Source organism: Emys orbicularis, chromosome 1 (assembly GCF_028017835.1).
Source record: "Emys orbicularis isolate rEmyOrb1 chromosome 1, rEmyOrb1.hap1, whole genome shotgun sequence".
Lineage (NCBI taxonomy): Eukaryota > Metazoa > Chordata > Testudines > Emydidae > Emys > Emys orbicularis.
The window spans coordinates 228571872-228590028 of NC_088683.1; the positions used below are offsets into that span (position 1 = coordinate 228571872).

General features: G+C 42.5%; 1 protein-coding gene across 1 annotated transcript in view; it reads left to right on the forward strand.

The window, feature by feature from the left end:
- Positions 1–18157, forward strand: part of SCML2 (Scm polycomb group protein like 2) — a 107201-nt gene that overhangs the window by 79647 nt on the left and 9397 nt on the right. The window contains exons 9-11 of the mRNA XM_065417485.1: positions 300–503; positions 6166–6348; positions 13714–13827. Coding sequence (XP_065273557.1) covers positions 300–503; positions 6166–6348; positions 13714–13827 — 501 coding nt within the window. The remainder of the gene's footprint in view (positions 1–299; positions 504–6165; positions 6349–13713; positions 13828–18157) is intronic.

Genomic DNA, 18157 nt, shown 5'->3' on the forward strand with positions numbered 1-18157 from the left:
CAGGGGAAGCCTAGGTAGCTAACAATTTTGGTACCTGGTCAAAATCCGGTTTTTACTTTAATCTGCCAGGATTTCATGACTTATCCATTGCTGCACTGCATGCTAAGTAGTTAACTATTGGTAAACTGTGTTATTAAAGAAAGAAGTGTATGCACAGAAGGTGTATGGTGTTTTTTTGTTTAGTGTGCATCAATCAAATTCAATATAACTTTCAGTGAGAGCCACTGAAATACGTTTTGATTGAGTGTGATTGTGCCTGAAGTGGGCAGATTCCATAAATATGGCTTGTAATTTTTCAGTTTGCGTCTATGTTAACAAGCATGGGAACTCTGGACCTCACCTGGATAAGAAGAAAGTTCAGCAGCTTCCAGACCACTTTGGACCAGGTCCTGTAAATGTGGTACTTCAGCAGGCTGTGCAGGCCTGTGTAGACTGTGCCTATTTATCCAAAACAGTCTTTGGATTCCTCAAGTCAGGGCATCATGGAGGGGAGATGATAACAGGTATGCAAAGTCCTTGATTTTTTCCAATTTGTTCACTGGGTTCTGTTTGAGAAATTTGAGTTGGTGTAGATCAGGGAAGTTGAAGTAGTTGCAAAGCAATGATTAACATTTTTATGTTACTTTTGTAAATCTTTAAGCATAGCTAAGAATACCCAACTGTGGCTACGTTTACTGGTGGTGTATCTAGGCCAGCACTGAATTTACATCTTAATATAGGGTATATAATGATACAGCCAGTTTTCTTAATTTGAATTCAGCAGTGACTATATAAAATTACATATACCATATAGCATTGTTCAATTTTTTACAAAGTAAAACTTGCATACCGCAGTAAATAGCCATAGCCAAACATTTGTCAAGTAAATTCAATGCAAGTCAAAGTTCAGCTTTATTAATTCACGTCTTATCCATACACAGTGTTTGTCTTCTTGATGCTGTAACCAAGTGGGTAAAAAGTTTAAAACTAATCTGCTTAGGTTCCAGATAACTGATTCCATATGTTAAACAGAACTGCTGTTGCTTCTCTTTTTCCCCCCTGTACTAATATTCTAGAGGCGTTTTAGGGTCAGTGTTAGTGTTTGAGCACCTATGTCCTCTGCTACAGTGGTTCTCAACCTTTTTCTTTCTGAGCCTGAGGGCCCCCCTCCCCCCCCCCACACACACGTTATAAAAACTCCATGCCCCAGCTGTGCCACAACTGTTTTTCTGCATATAAAAGCCAGGGCCAGCATTAAGGGGTAGCGAGCAGGGCAGTTTCCCGGGGCCCCACGCCACAGGCAGCACCATGAAGCTAAATTGCCTAGGCTTCAGCTTCAGCCCCAAGCTGCAGTCCTGCACGGCAGAGCTTCGGATTTCTGCCCTGAGCCCTAGCAAGTCTAATGCCGGCTATGCTTGGCGGACCCCCTGAAACCTGCTCAGGGGGCCCCAGGCCTCTGGATGAGAAGCACTGCTCTACTACAGAGTGGGTTTATTTCTTATATATGCCAAGGGCAGCTCTGTAGATAAATTATCCTCGTAGCTCAAACTCAGTATCTGCATCTTGTCATTTTTTCCCCTTCTGGGTTGGCAATCTTCTGTATAGTAGTAAGCCGCATTAATTCATAATTTCATCACTGGCAGTAAAAAGGGTTTGTCTTACTTTAATCTCCTTATATTAATACCAGATGTGAAAGATGATTAGTGGAAGGCAGGTTTATTTAAGCTCTCATAAAAGAACTCGCTGCCTAACAGTGTTAAAATATAGCATCCTGACCCACATGCAGCAGAACTTCTCTAATCCTCACGCACAATTTGCACACCAGTTCGTTCCCAAAATGGAGCTCTCTCCTTATTTTTCAAAAAAGGTTTAGCACCTCTGTATAAATGAGGTTTTGTTACTAAGACATTTTTATATGTACAGGATATACTACAGCATGTTTACTAGCACATTAAGTATTGTCATAAATAATTAACACCAAAAACTGTCAAATTGCAAGAACAAAATACATTCATGATGCACATTATCCTTGATTGCTTACAAAGGACTAAATCCTGGCCCAAGGGATGTATAAGTAAGGGGTGTGAATTGAACTAGGCAGACAACTGTAATTCTGTTTCCTGGAGGATTTCGTGATTTTGAAATTTGGTTTAGTTCCAATTTGGAACAAAAGCCCAAAATTCTCCACAGAATGGAATTATCATTCTTCATCCAGCTCTCCTGGGAATCCAGGCTGATGAGGAGTCACAAGTGAGGGCCTGGGAGTCCTGCTCCCAGCTCCCCATTAGTCTGCTAGTCAGGCTGCCAAGGAGCTGGGCAGGCCAGCTGGAAAGAAAACATTGGGATCCTAGCTCGTTTCTGGCAGAATTTCACTGAAATTGAATGTTATCCTCAAATGTTTCAGCTTCAACAAAACGATAGATTCTGTTGAAAAAATGTTTTATGAAAAGTTTTCCAACCAGCTCTAGGTGCGAACACTGAGCAGGGGGAGGAATTGCTTAGCAGAATAAAATGAGGACTAACAGAATAAAATTAAGAAAGGGAATATGAAGTCTGAATATCAGGAAAAACTGATCCTATGGCTTGTGGAATGATGTCCCAAGGAAAGTTCCAGTGTTTGACAGTTTTTCTAAATAGACCGGACAAAACATTAGTAAATATAAAGTAGGTTGGGCAGCTTTGCAAAATTCAAACTGGACAGTCAGGTAGAGTGAGTATCTTTGGACTTGTTGGTTAAAAAACATCATTTCTTTCATTAACTTTATCATTGTAAAGGATAAACAAGTAAATTGTGTCTGGACTGGTGAATTGTCTTGACACATTGTCTTGTCTGCAGTGACAGGCAGATGGACAAGATGACCTTAAGTCTCTCCCACCTCTAGATTCTGTGACAACAGCTATGGAGCTGGGAAAACCACCAGAAAGCTATCACACAGGGAACAAGGACCAGGAGGAGTTCCCATACATGTTTTTTTTAAATAGTATTTTCTTTGGGGCTAGGAGTTTTGCAGGCAATATGACACTCTTCTCCCATGATTGCCATGGTGCTTTGTGGGGCCTAGGGAGAGCTTCTTTTGCCCAGATTATTTATTAGGTCTGTTCTATAGTGATCCTCATCATAACAACTGAGTACTTCACAATTGTTACTGGATTTACTCTCACAACATCCCTATGAGATGAAGAAGTATATTTCCATTTTATAAATGGGAAACTGAGGCACGGGGAGTAAGTGGCTTCCCCAAGGTCACATGGGAAGACCACAAGACCATCCTGATGGATCTTGGATTTTCGTTGTGATGGACAGTGCTGTTTTGCAGTATGTCTGTCAGGAGGTGTATGGGAGGCCATGTAGCCCATTGAGTCTCCTAACTGATTCAGAGCTAGGTGGAATCTGCTCCCTGGGTACCCACAAAATAACAATCGGAGTCTTCTGTGGGTGACCCTGCAGTGGTACAGTGAGTCTTTAGGAGTTCATTTGGACTTCAGAGTCTTGTTAATCTAGTGACTTCAGTGATTTCTTTGCCATGAAGGAAGGAAGGGCCAGGATTTGTCCCTAATTCAGTGATTCTCATAATTCAGTAATCCTCAATGCATCATCCAGTTATGAGAGAAAATGAGTAAGGTTCTGTTGTAGCATTTTTATACTAAATTATATTTACTGCATTTATAAAAATACCTGTACAACATCGCTTCACATTAGAGGTGTTATTTGTATCACTTTTCTGATACTAGTTTAAACTACTCTAGATATGTTTTTAAAACTGAATACACTGCCCCTTATTGATGGTGGAATGATTCTCAGCATGGTATGGCTCCTAATTCAGATTTCTGCGATTTAATCTCATACTTGCAAAGGTATTGTTTTTGAACGCACACCTCTGTTTCCTTATCAATGGAATATGATGCTCTCAGGAACTTCTTATTTTTTGGAGGGAAACTCTCATACTAAACTCTTGCACACACCGAAATCATACTTGATGAGCAGAAAAAGCAGGAAGGCAAAATAGTAAAAATTTTAAAATTCATAACAACTTCTTTGTAGCCATAAATTACATGTTTGTTACCTGTTAGATTTGTGATGTGTTACATTATACATTATTTCTAGTTAGAAAGTACACAGCTAATGCAATGAGAATTGCTCATCTAGAGGCCTGGAATTAGTGTTCTTAACTTTTTTCATCTCACTGTTTGCCAGAAGACGATGCTTGGCTTTTCCCTAAAACATTTTAATTCCTATTGATGCTTTTAATACAACAAGCTGTCATGGGATAAAAGGGAAGGTCCTCTCATGGATTGGTAACAGGTTAAAAGAATCTTGGTCCATAACCAGGTGTTACCCCAATACAAACAATAAAATGGAAGGATCCAGGCCTGTCAAAACTGGTTAAAAGACGGGAAACAAAGGGTAGGAATAAATGGTCAGTTTTCAGAACAGAGAGAAGTAATAATGGTGTCCCCCAAGGGTCTGTACTGGGATCAGTCCTATTCAGCATATTCATAAATGATCTGGAAAAAGAGGTCAACAGTGAGGTGACAAATTTGTAGATTATACAAAACTACTCAAGATAGTTAAGTCCCAAGCAGACTGCGAAGAGCTACAAAGGGATCTCACAAAACTGGGCAACTGGACAACAAAATGGCAGATGAAATTCAGTGTTGATAAATGCAAAGTAATGCACATTGGAAAACATATTCCCAACTATACATATAAAATGATGGGGTCTAAATTAGCTGTTACCACTCAAGAAAGAGATCTTGGCGTCATTGTGGATAGTTCTCTGAAAACATCCACTCAATGTGCAGCGGCAGTCAAAAAAGCTAACAGAATGTTGGGAATCATTAAGAAAGGGATAGATAGTAAGACAGAAAATATATTGCCTGTATATAAATCCATGGTGCGCCTACATCTTGAATACTGCGTTCAGATGTGGTCGCACCATCTCAAAAAAGATATATTGGAATTTGAAAAGGTTCAGAAAAGGGCAACAAAAATGATTAGGGGTATGGAACAGCTTCCATATCAGGAGAGGTTAATAAGACTGGGACTTCTAAGCTTGGAAAAGAAACGACTAAGGGGGATATGATTGAGGTCTATAAAATCATGACTGGTGTGGAGAAAGTAAATAAGAAAGTGTTATTTACTCCTTCTCATAACACAAGAACTAGGGGTCACCAAATGAAATTAATAGGCAGCAGGTTTAAAGCATATAAAAGGATGTATTTTTTCACACAACACACAGTCAATCTGTGGAACTCCTTGCCAGAGGATGTTGTGAAGGCCAAGACTATAACAGGGTTCAAAAGAGAACAAGATAAATTCATGGAGGATAACCCCATCAATGGCTATTAGACAGAATGGGCAGGGATGGTGTCCCTAGCCTCTGTTCGCCAGAAGCTGGGAATGGGCGTCAGGGGATGGATCACGTGATGATTACTCATTCTGTTAATTCCTTCTGGGGCACCTGGCATTGGCCACTGTCAGAAGACAGGATACTGGGCTAGATGGACCTTTGGTCTGACCCAGTATGGCTGTTCTTATGTAACAAATATAAAATAAAGTATAAGCATATCACCCTTCATGTTGTCTAAGATGCATGCAATAAACTGACTTTTAAAGCAACATAACTACTATTGGTGTTTGTTCTTGGTTTCCTTACATTGTCAGAGTTCCTACTTAAATAAATGGGAGCTTGACCTGCACAACCACTGCTGGAATGGGTTCTATAATGTTGAATAACACAGCTTCTTAAAATGGCACACCAGTTACTTCTGGCTGTCACTGTAATTGTAACAGGTGACAGTCTGCAACAGATGAGTATGAGCAGTTCATGTTAACAAATGAGGTCCCTCAAAAATCCCCAAGTACTATGACAGTTTTCTTCTGTTTTATTTCCTGTAAACATTTGACATTTCTTGCTGTTCAATAAGCAAATAACACAGACAATGTTTAATTTCTATCAGGGGAGCTAATCTGAATTTACACAGATGTAACTGAGATCAGAATCTGGCCCTTTGAAGGTAAATTTGCTAAATAGTCTCATAAGATACCAGAACAATTGTTTACCTCTCTTTTTACCTCTACACTGTTTTAATCAAAGCAAGATGTATTCTATTTTAGTTGTTGGTTGTGTTATACTCTACTTCCTGGTGTTTGGATGGTGTCTGACATCATCTTCTTACTCACAGCCGCCTTTGATGGGGAGAAACATGCCATCAATCTTCCTTCTGTAAACAGTGCATCGTTTGTCCTGCGTTTCTTGGAGAAGCTCTGCCACAGTCTGCAGTGTGATAATCTTTTTAGTAGCCAGCCCTTCAGCCCTTATATGGGAAGTGCACATAGTCCTACAGAGTATGATAGGAACAAACCAGGTAATACTAAATTATACTATTTCTTTTTCAAGTACAACATGTTTTGGGGTGTATGGTTATATTGTGCAATTCATTTTTTGATATGTCCTCCTACAACTTGAATTGATTGAAATGAGTACTGTGTGGTTCTTAGTAAAATTAGTCCTAGTGTGATGGGGTGATTTAAACCACATGTGGAAAAACTGTATTGTTAAGCAAATGCTTTTCTTTAGGCAAACAAGGCAATGTATACATCATCCCACTGTGATGCTGCAGAAGATCTAGTTTAAACTTTACATTTAATCTGCTTGATTTATGCATATATAGTAAAATATATTTAACTCACAGCAGCAAAATATAATTATTACCTGCCTAAAAGAAGTTTGCCCTATAAGACTCAATGCAGCCCCCATCTACCCAACTGAAAGGTGCTTCATCCTGATTCTTCCTTTCTACCTTCTGTGACCATTTCAAAGGTGTTGAGACTACATAGAGTCTATCATAGGTAGGGAGAGAAACCAGGATTTATAGATGGTGGCTGTGGTGGTTTAGGAAATGAACCCATTTCTGCAAGTGAAGAACACAGCACCCCACCCAAAACAGCACCCCTTACCTTGATTGCAAGGACAAGCATGGTACCCCTGAAGTCTCCTGCACCCAGCTGCTGACTACAGTGTCAGCAGTATCCAGGACTTAGCCCATAATGAGACTAAGCTAATTATATAGAAAACTGAAGAAGTGAGAGTTGAAATGAAATAATCCTAAAAGTAAAGGAGTAAGACCAGAAAATGATGTAGAAAAAATCTCTCTCACTCTCTCATAATGAAGGTCACCATCTGAAACTAAAAGCATTAATGTTAGAGATGTTTAATAGGGCTGTCAAGCGATTAAAACAATTAATTGCGATTAATTGCGCTGTTAAACAATAATAGAATACTATTTATATAAATATTTTTGGATGTTTCCTACATTTTCAAATATTTTGATTTCAATTACAACACAGAATACAAAGTGTACAGTGCTCACTTAATATTTATTTTAATTAAAAATATTTGCACTGTAAAAAAACAAAATAAATAGTATTTTTCAATTCACCTAATACAAGTACTGTAGTGTAATCTCTAGCATGAAAGTTGAACTTACAAGTGTAGAATTATGTACAAAGAATAACTGCATTCAAAAATAAAACAATGTAAAACTTCAGAGCCTACAAGTCCACTCAGTCCTACTTCAGCCAGTCGCTCAGACAAACAAGTTTGGTTATAATTTGCAGGAGATAATGCTGCCCGCTTCTTGTTCACATTGTCACCTGAAAATGAGAACAGGTGTTTGCGTGGTACTATTGTAGCTGGCATCACAACATATTTACATGCCAGATGAACTAAAGATCCATATGTCCCTTCATGCTTCAACCACCATTCCAGAGGACATGCGTCCATGCTGATGATGGGTTCTGCTCGATAAAGATCCAAAGCAGAGTGGACCGACGCATGTTCATTTTCATCATCTGAGGCAGATGCTACCAGCAGAAGGTTAACATAAGAACATAAGAACATAAGAAAGGCCGTACTGGGTCAGACCAAAGGTCCATCTAGCCCAGTATCTGTCTACCGACAGTGGCCAATGCCAGGTGCCCCAGAGGGAGTGAACCTAACAGGCAATGATCAAGTGATCTCTCTCCTGCCATCCATCTCCATCCTCTGACGAACAGAGGCTAGGGACACCATTCTTACCCATCCTGGCTAATAGCCATTTATGGACTTAGCCACCATGAATTTATCCAGTCCCCTTTTAAACATTGTTATAGTCCTAGCCTTCACAACCTCCTCAGGTAAGGAGTTCCACAAGTTGACTGTGCGCTACGTGAAGAAGAACTTCCTTTTATTTGTTTTAAACCTGCTGCCTATTAAAAGGTTGATTTTCTTTTTTTGGTGGTTCGGGATCTATAGTTTCCACATTGGAGTGTTGCTCTTTTAAGACTTCTGAAAGCATGGGCTACACCTCGTCCCTCTCAGGTTTTGGACGGCACTTCAGATTCTTAAAACCTTGGGTTGAGTGCTGTAGCTATTTTTAGAAATCTCACATGGTACCTTCTTTGTATTTTGCCAAATCTGCTGTGAAAGTGTTCTTAAAACAAACGTGTTGGGTCATGATCCGAGACTGCTATAACATGAAATATATGGCAGAAAGCAGGTAAAACAGAACAGGAGATATACAATTCTCCTCCAACGAGTTCAGTCACAAATTTAATTAACATATTATTTTTTAATGAGCATCATCAGCATTGAAGCATGTCCTCTGGAATGGTGGCCGAAGCATGAAGGGGCATATGAATGTTTAGCATATCTAGCACGTAAATACCTTGCAACGCCGGCTACAAAAGTGCCATTTGAACACCTGTTCTCACTTTCAGGTGACATTGTAAATAAGAAGTAGGCAGCGTTATCTCCCATAAATGTAAACAAACTTCTTTTTGTTCAGCTAATTGCGAAGACAAAGTAGGACTGAGTGAACTTGTAGGCTCTAAAGTTTTACATTGTTTTGTTTTTGAGTGCAGTTATGTAACAAACAAACAAAACCATTTGTAAGCTGCATTTTCATGATAGAGATTGCACTATAGTACTTGTATGAGGTGAATTGAAAAATATTATTTCTTTTGTTTATCATTTTTACAGTGCAAATATTTGTAATAAAAAATAATAATATAAAGTGAGCACTGTACACTTTGTATTCTGTGTTGTAATTGAAATCAATATATTTGAAAATGTAGAAAAACATCCAAAATATTTAATAAATTTCAATTGGTATTCTATTGTTTAACAGTGCAATTAATCGCGATTAATTTTTTTAATCGCAATTAATTTTTTGTAGTTAATCGCATGAGTTAATTGCGATTAATCGACTGCCCTAATGATTGTACACAGGCAACCAAAAAGGAAGAGAAAAATAGACTAAGAGGCCAAGCTAATGTTGTTGTTCTTGTGCTTGCTCATGTCCATTCCACGTAAGGTGTGCACACACCGCATGCACAGTTGCCATAAATTTTTTCCTCAATTGTATCCATCGGGCCAGGTCTAGCACCCTCTGGTGCCGTGTGCTCATGTGCTGATACAAGGGGCCTGGTCGGCCCCGCATCCTCTCAGTTCCTTCTTAACGCCAGTCACTGGAACAAATGATTTTGCCGCAACAGGGCATTCAATCAGCGGTTCTGTTATTCCCTCCTTTTTTTTTTTTTTTTCCCACATGTTTAGTTACCTTCATTTATTTATTTTACTATTAGTGTATATGGTTAGATCTCCCCCCCCCGCCCCATATTTAGCGTAGAGGGGCATCCTCTGCCCATAGGGCCGGGCATGCCCCAGTCTCCAGGCTTCAAATCATCTGCCTCCTACAGCAAGCCCAGGCCGGTGAGCAACCCACACTCCAGCTGTCTGAAGTGTCTGGGGAAGGCTCACATGCGAGAGCATTCCCAGATCTGCCGCCAGTTCAAGCCTCATATGAAAAAGGACAAGGAGGCTAGGCTAAGGTCCATCCTGATGGAACCTACACTCAGACCGGCATTGGAGCCAAGCCGGTCAGACTCTGCACCCAGTATCTCAGCATTGGTTCGGCATACTCCTCCGGCGGCATGGGTCTCTCAGCATCGTTTCCCTTCACTGGTGCCAAGGAAGAAACACAAGAAACAGGGTCCAAGAGGGGATGCTCCCCAGAACTGAGGAAGGATAAGCCCGGGGAGTGCAGCAGAGTGAGACCTCTGTTGGACCATTCCTCTACCCCCGCTCTGCAAACGGCACTGTCGACTCCGCCCTCCTGTTGAGTCCGGTGCAGGACCATCCATCAAGACCGGGAGGTCATTGTGGTGCCAGAGGGATAGCAGTGCCATCCACCCCAGAGGTGTTTGCAACAGCCAGGAGACCAGATGGCTCTCCTGGTACCACCCACCCTTGCGGGGTAAGTTCCAGCACTGCCAAGGTCGTCAAGCAGTAGGGAGCATGTTGCCCCAAGGTCCTATCCAGCACCGGGTCCGCTGGTACTGACCAGAGGAAAACCGACCCTGCTGATGTCGATGAAGTCTTCTCTGCCCTGGCACCATTCCCCAGACCCTGGGCATTGGCTGACAGAGGTGAGGGGTACCGTCCCTGCAAGCTGACTCATTCTTAGAGTCGGAGGTGGAGTCGTGCGCCCAACCAAGGGGCCAATACCAGTACCCGAATTATGTTCTATCTGATCCTGATGTGAGGCCCCCTCCAGGCGCCTGGCCTGATGGACAGTGGCCTATGCAGGTCCAGTGGCATTTTTGGAATTTGTGGGGTTCCCCCTCAGTACAGGGACTGCTTTCCAGCTGTTCGTACTTGGTGGCATCCAAGAGAAGGGCCCCTCTGCCGCAGCACCTGACATGGACTCTGGTACCAAGCCCGGTACCAATACTTAGGACTTGGGGCTGCATGACGTGGTCGGTGCAGAAGAAGAGGAGGAAGGCTCCTGCCAGTACAAGGCCAAGGTGAGAGCCAGCATCCGTCTAGTCCAAGCTACCTTCCGATCCCTGGGCCTATTGATAAACGAGCAAAAGTCAACTCTTGTCCCCATCCAGAGGATAGAGTTTATCGATGCGGTACTTGATTCCACCCAGCCCAGAGCCTTCCTCCCAGGTGCCTGCTTCCAGACAATGTCAGCTCTGATATCAAAGATCAAGGCCCACCCGTAAAGACTGCCCGTTTCTGCCTTAAACTTTTCGGCCACATGGCAATGTCCACTTACGTGGTACAGCACATAAGACTGCATCTCAGACCCCTTCAAGCTCACTGAGCTATCGCCACTTGGACTGAGTGCTTACAGTTCCGATCCCCAGTCCTCGCCTTCCTCGACTGCTGGAGGGATCTCCAGTTGGTGAGGGCAGGCATTCCCTTTGTCACTCCCCAGCCATCAGTATCCCTAATCTCGGTCGCATCTCATCTAGGTGGGGGGCTCACTTCGAGCACCTCAGGACTCAAGGACTGTGGTCCCAGGAGGAGCTCTCCTTGCATATAAAGCTCAGAGAGCTCAGAATGGTCCGCCTAGCATGCCAGGTGTTTCTACCACAGATTGCAGGCATGTGCTCATGGACAACACAACAGCCATGTTTTACATTAACAGGCAGGGAGGAGCATGCTCGTCCACGCTGTGCCAAGAGGCTTTTCGCCTGTGGGACTTCTGTGGGAAGCACTCCATCCACCTCAAAGCTTCTTGCCTTCCGGGAGCCCAGAACGCTCTGGCAGATCTGTCTTTCTCTTCTCACCATAAGTGTTCCCTTCTCCTCAACATAGCAAGATCCATCTTTCAGAGGTGGGGGTTTCCCCCTATAGACCTGTTCACTATGTGGTTGCAGCCTGGGCTCGTTCACAGATGCCTTCCTTCTCCCACGGACAAAGCACCTATTCTACGCGTTTCCCCCATTCCTCTTGTACACAAGGTCCTACTGAAAGTAAGGCAAGCCAAAGCAAGGGTTTTTCTTACAGCCCCTGCATGGCCATGTCAAAACTGGTTCGGCATGCTAGTGGATATGTCAGTAGCAGCCCCGTTACCGCTCCCACCATTCAGAGACCTGATCTCACAAGGTCACGGCCGTCTGCTCTACCCGAACCTCAAGACCCTCCACCTGACAGCGTGGAAGCTCCATGGTTGAATCTGGCGGAGCTAGCTTGTTCAGAACAAGTCTGCTAGGTCTTGCTAGGCAGTAGGAAACCATCTACTAGAGCGACTTACCTCACCAAGTGGAAGCGTTTTTTGGAGTGGTCATCCCAATGAGGCCTCTCACCAACTCGATCACCCCTCCATTTTGTGCTGGAGTACCTGCTCCATCTGAAACAATAGGGCCTAGCCATTTCATCGATCAAGGTGCATCTAGCAGCAATCTCAGCCTTCCACCCTCTGATGGACAGAAAGTCAGTCTTCTCCCTCAAGGGATTAGAGAGACTTTACCCTCAAACTCGTGAACCCATTCCCTTGTGGGACCTAAACGTGGTCCTCTCAAGACTCACGAGCCCTCCCATTGAGTCGCTGGCATCGTGCCCTCTGTTATATCTCTCCTGGAAGGTCACCTTCCTGGTAGTGATTATCTTGGCCAGGAGGGTCTCAGAAATCGGGGTCCTTGTGTCAGAATGCCTGTGTACGGTGTTCTTTAAGGACCAGCTTCAACTGTGCCCCCTCACAGCATTGCTCCCAAAGGTGGTCTTGCAGTTTCATAGTAATCAGGTTTTTTTCCTGCCAGTTTTCCAAAAATTGCACAAGAATTTGGAGGAGCAGCATCTCCACACACTGGATGTTAGGTGCGCCGTGGTCTTCTACATTCAGAGGACCAAGCCCCTTATACCGGCACATGAACACGCCGCCCCAGAGGGTGCTAGAACCGGCCTGACAGATACCGCTGAGGGAAATATCTCCGGCAACAGTGCATGCGGTGCATGCACACCTAACTTGGAATGGATATGAGCAACACATCTCAAAGAACAAGAGTTACAGAAAGGTTAGTAACTGTTTTTACCCTATTCCTGTAGCTCTTGATTTTTGGTTAAATATTTCTAGCAGAAATATAGCTGCCATCTATATGATATATAATAATAATAACAACAGTGGGTCTCAAAGCGCTTTACCCACTCAAAGGAGGTCGGTAACATTATCCCCATTTTACAGATGGGAAAAGTGACTTACCCCAGGTCCCCCAGCAGGTCAGTGACAGAGTTGGGAATAGAACCCAAGTCTCCTGAGTCTCACAGTCCAATGCTCTAGCCACTAGCTCATAACTGCCAACTTTTGATCTGGCTGCAGTCTCAGAAGATTCTTATTAGGGGAGAAACTTGGATGGCTGTATAGAAGCTGCTGTGTACCTGTGTACTCCTTTGGAAGTCAGTAGTGTTTTTTCATTCAATGGAGCTGCTAGTTAAAACAAGCTGTAATCTGACTGTAATTTTGTAAGTTTGGTTAATAACGTGGAAAAATAGATGCAATATGCCATTAAGCTTCCCTTATCTTGTCTGTCAAACCAAAAGCTCTGTATTTTGAACTCTCTTCAGGGTGAAGCCAGCTCAAGGCAACTTCGGTGATAACTGTCTAACCCAACTATATTTTAGCCCTGAAAGTTTGTGTGGTGATAACTGAGCCTGCCTGATAAGGTTAAGCTAATAGTGAAAGATATTGTCACTGAAGACTTGTGGGTAATGTTTCAAAATGGTATAAGGTAGTACTGTCTGAGTTGTGCTACAGTCATTACAAGACACACAATATAGGGAGCAGAATTAGAATCTAGTGAGTGAATACAGCACACATTCACCTCGCTTTTGTATCTTTCCTCTTTCCCCCAACAATTTTATTAGTTCTGAAATGAAAGACTGTAACTTCTTCTATTGACAGCAAAAGAGGAAATATCAGAAAACAGAAGTACTAAACGATATTCTCAGGATTCTCCACCCTACACTGCCCCTCTCTCCCCTAAACTCCCCAGACCTGACGCTCACCCATCTGAAGGTAACTTAAGTGTATTTGTTGCATTTTGTGGGAGGGTTATTTGTGTTCATAGTATTTCAAATAAAAGAGAAACAAGTACAACTAATTTTGCCTAGCCTTAGCCATCAGCAGTTGACAGAATGCATAGTCACAGTGTGTGTGTGTGTGTGTGTGTGTGTGTGTGTGTGTGTGTGTGTGTGTGTGTGTGTGTGTGTGTGTGTGTAAAATTATTGGTGAATGGGCACAAATATTGCACTTTGGGAGAACTAATGTAGTTTTGGGAGCTTTGGCCTCTAACGCAAATAGCTCTTTTTTGGGAAAGGGTTTAAAGATTCACTGCAGACCGTTGATGAATGAAGCTGTCTGCTTAATGTGCAACAGCTTACTAAAAAGCCAGTAGGATGCTACATCCCATTAAAATGGGATAGAAAATAAACTACTATAACAACTATGTAAAATACACATACTCTCTGCACCGCTAGAGTATTGCACTGTTTGTTGGTAGCCTAACTTGAGTTCAGAAAAGGACAGTGAGGATGGCAGGAGATTTGCAAGGGTTGATTATGAGAGTCAATTAGAGATTTGTGACCTGACGTTTGAGAGGTTCTGAGCGCCATTTTACTATATTTAGAGAGCAAGAGGAGATGAGGATAAATGCTAGGCTTATTTAAGACAGATCAGTCATTCCTTTTCTAGTCTAATAACAACAGAAGCAGGGGACATAGAAATTGGTAGCAAATTTAGAATTGATATAAAAAGGAGATACTATTTTATACATACAATAAATCTGTGGAATTGAGTCAGACATTTCTAATGGACTTAGAGGAGGCTGGGTATGTCCATGACTAAATATAGCACACGTAGCTGTACTAAAATAGGGTTGCTCAAACTGGAGCAAACCAAAATGTATGATTCAAATGTAGGCCAGTTAGCTGCAGTATCCAGTAAGGAATCCTGTGCTCTCAAAATAAGCTTGATCACTTTCCTATCCCTATTCAATATACAGGTCTAATAACTATATAGTACAAGGAAGTTTTAAGAACCAGTAGTTCATTTATTATAAAGTATGGTTGCCTGGATTTCCAAAAAAAATCTGTAGGGAAAATAAATGTGTTGCCATATTTAAGGATCAGAATTTGTGTTGTCTTCAAACATTTTGATAAGTTTTCAATAAGGTTTTTATGAGGCAAAATATTCTCCAGCGTTGTATATCTCCCACTCAGCCTTTTAAGGCAGTGTCCTCTACTGAAAATTGGGAGGTAATTTCAGATCTCTCACTCACAGGCTGGTTAGCAAGAAAGACCAAGAATATCTGTTGGAAAGGATCTTCTTTTAGCAACGCTTTTTCTTTGTAATCTGCTCAGGGATATTTCTGCAGGTTTTTGCTATCTGTTCTGTTAGATGACAGTTTCCTCTTTGCAGTCATGGAGGATAATGGAAAAAAGCTGCAACTTAAGTGGCTAACTACTGTAGCCAACTACATTACTCTAAATCCTGTATTAAGAAGAACCTTTGACTTCTGCTCCAAATTCCCAGAGGATCTAAAAGATTTTTCAAATTCTTGTGAAGATCTTCAGGCTAAGACATAGGTCTCTGATATGCTGAACCATAAGGCCACTTTCCTTGTTTGTCAATAGCCTGCTCCAAACACCAAGGATTCGGAAATAGAACTTCCAACAAGATTTAAGAAAACCTCATGTCTGTGCCTTCTCTCCATAGTTTATTTCAGATTTCAAAATATCAGAATGGCCAAGAAGACTGTAACTATCAAATACCAAAACTCACTCAGATCTCAGACCAAATGACTGCTGGTTAGACATGGTCTCCTTCAAGTGGGGCCATTACAGCATCCCAGATTCACTGAAAAGTGACAGCCCTGCTGGTTGAACAGGGGGATCTTGATTTAAAGAGGATTATTCTGAGCTGGTTATATCAACCTGGGATTGAGCGATCAGGAGTTGATTCAGTTTAAATTAAATGGAGGGATAATCAAAGCCAGGTCATCAACTATGGTTTATTTCAAAAAGGCAGATTTTGGGAAATAAGGAAATTTAGTTAATGATATCAACTGGACTGATGAGTTCAAGGATCTAAAAGTAGTGGAGGCTTGGAATTTCTTTAAACAAATATACAAAAACTGTCCGCAATTTGCATCCCAATCAAGGGGGAAAATCTTGTACGGAAAGCCTCCAGACCAACTGGATGAGAAACCACCCCAAAAAGGTTATTAGGAATAAGCAGAGAGCCTAAAGGGAATGGAAAAGGGGATTGATTAGCATAGACAGCTATATCTTGGAGAATAAAAATGTAGGAATAAAGTGAGAATTGCTAGGTCTAGCTTAATTAGCCCTTGCTCAGAAAATTAAAATAAATAACCAGAGGTTTTTTAGTTATATCAATTAAAAGTGGATAAGGATGGATGAGGTTGGGCTGCTATGGAGCGTTCATGGGGAGAAGATTAAAGATAATCTAGATATGGCCCAAAAACAAAATGAAACTTTGCCTTGGTTTTCAGTCAGGATGATAATAAGGGTCATGAAGGCAGTATGGCTGATGGAAATAAGTGCATGGAAACGACCACGTCTGAGGTGGAAGAAAAACTTGAACAGCTTAATGTACTCAAATCAGGGGGGACTGGATAACGTCCATCCCAGAATACTGAAAGAACTGGCACATGATATTGCAAGCCCAGTAGCAAGGATTTTTAATAACTCTATCTATTTAGGGGTAGTACCATATGACTGGAAAATAGCTAATGTTTAAAAGGGGGTGGGGGGAAGTGAAGGGATCTGGGCAATTTTAGACCTGTTAGTCTGATCTCAGTTGTATGCAACGCTTTAGAAAAAATTGTGAAGGAAAGAATAATTAAATTCATAGAGGTAAAGGGGAAGTAATGCGACACGGTTTACCAAAGGTAGGTCATGCCAGACTAATCTGATTTTCTCCTTTGAGAAGATAACTGATTCTTTTAGATAAGGGAAATTCAGTGTACTCGTAGTCCTCCAAATTCCCTTTATCTGAAAATTCTAATGATCTGAATCCATCGTGTGTCTCCCAGGCAGCCCTACAGAGCACAAGGAGTACATCCACAATAACAGAATATGGCAGTGATAGCCTTCTGCTTAAAGAAATTCCCTTCTGCGAACAGCATCCACCTACTAGGGAAGTGCAAGGGTGGAGAAAGCTAATTTAGAGCAATGTTTCTGATTCACGTGGTTGCATGGCTGCAACACTGTGTCCAGTTCAAAGTGCAGTCCATGTAACCCACCCTATCCACAAGGGTATCACTAGTCTGCACTCCTCCCATCACACAGCCCCACAGTGTTGGACACAGCCCTTCCCAGTGACCAGCAGGGTGGGGATCTTGCCAACATCACAATCACCACTCGGGCCATGTCCAGCCACTGCCCAGAGAAGGCAGCCTGGGCCCTGGGACAGCCATAGGGCAGGTGGTGTGCAGGAGAAGATCTAACACGGTGTCACCTTTCCTTGGCTCATAACCTGGAAGGGTAACAACAGTAGCCAGTCGGGCAAAACAGTGCCCCTGCGTGACTCTTCAGCCCCCCGCTTCCCAGCTGTACCCAGACCTTTACTGCCTTCCAGCCTGCAGCAGGAATCCAGCTCAAAATAACACTTCTGTTTATTTGAATGCCTGTTTATACAAATGTTTCAGGTGTCCCCACAGGCTATTACCAGTTTGTCTTATATCCCTATAATCTCATGCTTCAGTGTTTCAGATGGTCACCTGCAGGGGTCAGGAAGAGATTATTTTGCCCCAGTGTACTCTGGATTGTTTTGTCTCCTTCCTCGGAAGCATCAGAGATGGCCATAGCTGGAGATGGGGTGGGCTGGTGCGCTAGGATAGTACGGAGCATTCTTTCTCTTTCTCTCTCAGGTGCTGGGCTCGCTAATTCTTGCCTGCATACTCAGAGTCTAACTGATTGCCATATGTGGGGTCAGGAATGAATTTTCCCCAGGTCAGATTGGCATTGATCTTGTGGGGGGCGGGGGAGGGAGGAGGCGGGGGGCTTGCTTCCTGTGCAGCGTGCCAGGATCATCTGGGTATAGCTCTCTAAATACATTCCCTGCCATTGCGGGGGCGTTGGTGCACCTCCTACCTCTCCCTCTGGCACATAATAGTTTAGTCTCCTGTAGGCTGCAATACTTTGGACTAATTTTGGTTGCTGGGTTTAGTGTGTGGGTGCTCGGTGGTGTTGGTGGCCTGTGATACACAGGACGTCAGACTAGATGGTCTGGTAGCACTTCAGGCCTTAAATTCTGACTTCTGTGAATTTCCTACCTTGCATATGTGAATCCAAGGCCTATTTCAGGAGAGGTTCAAATCCCTAAT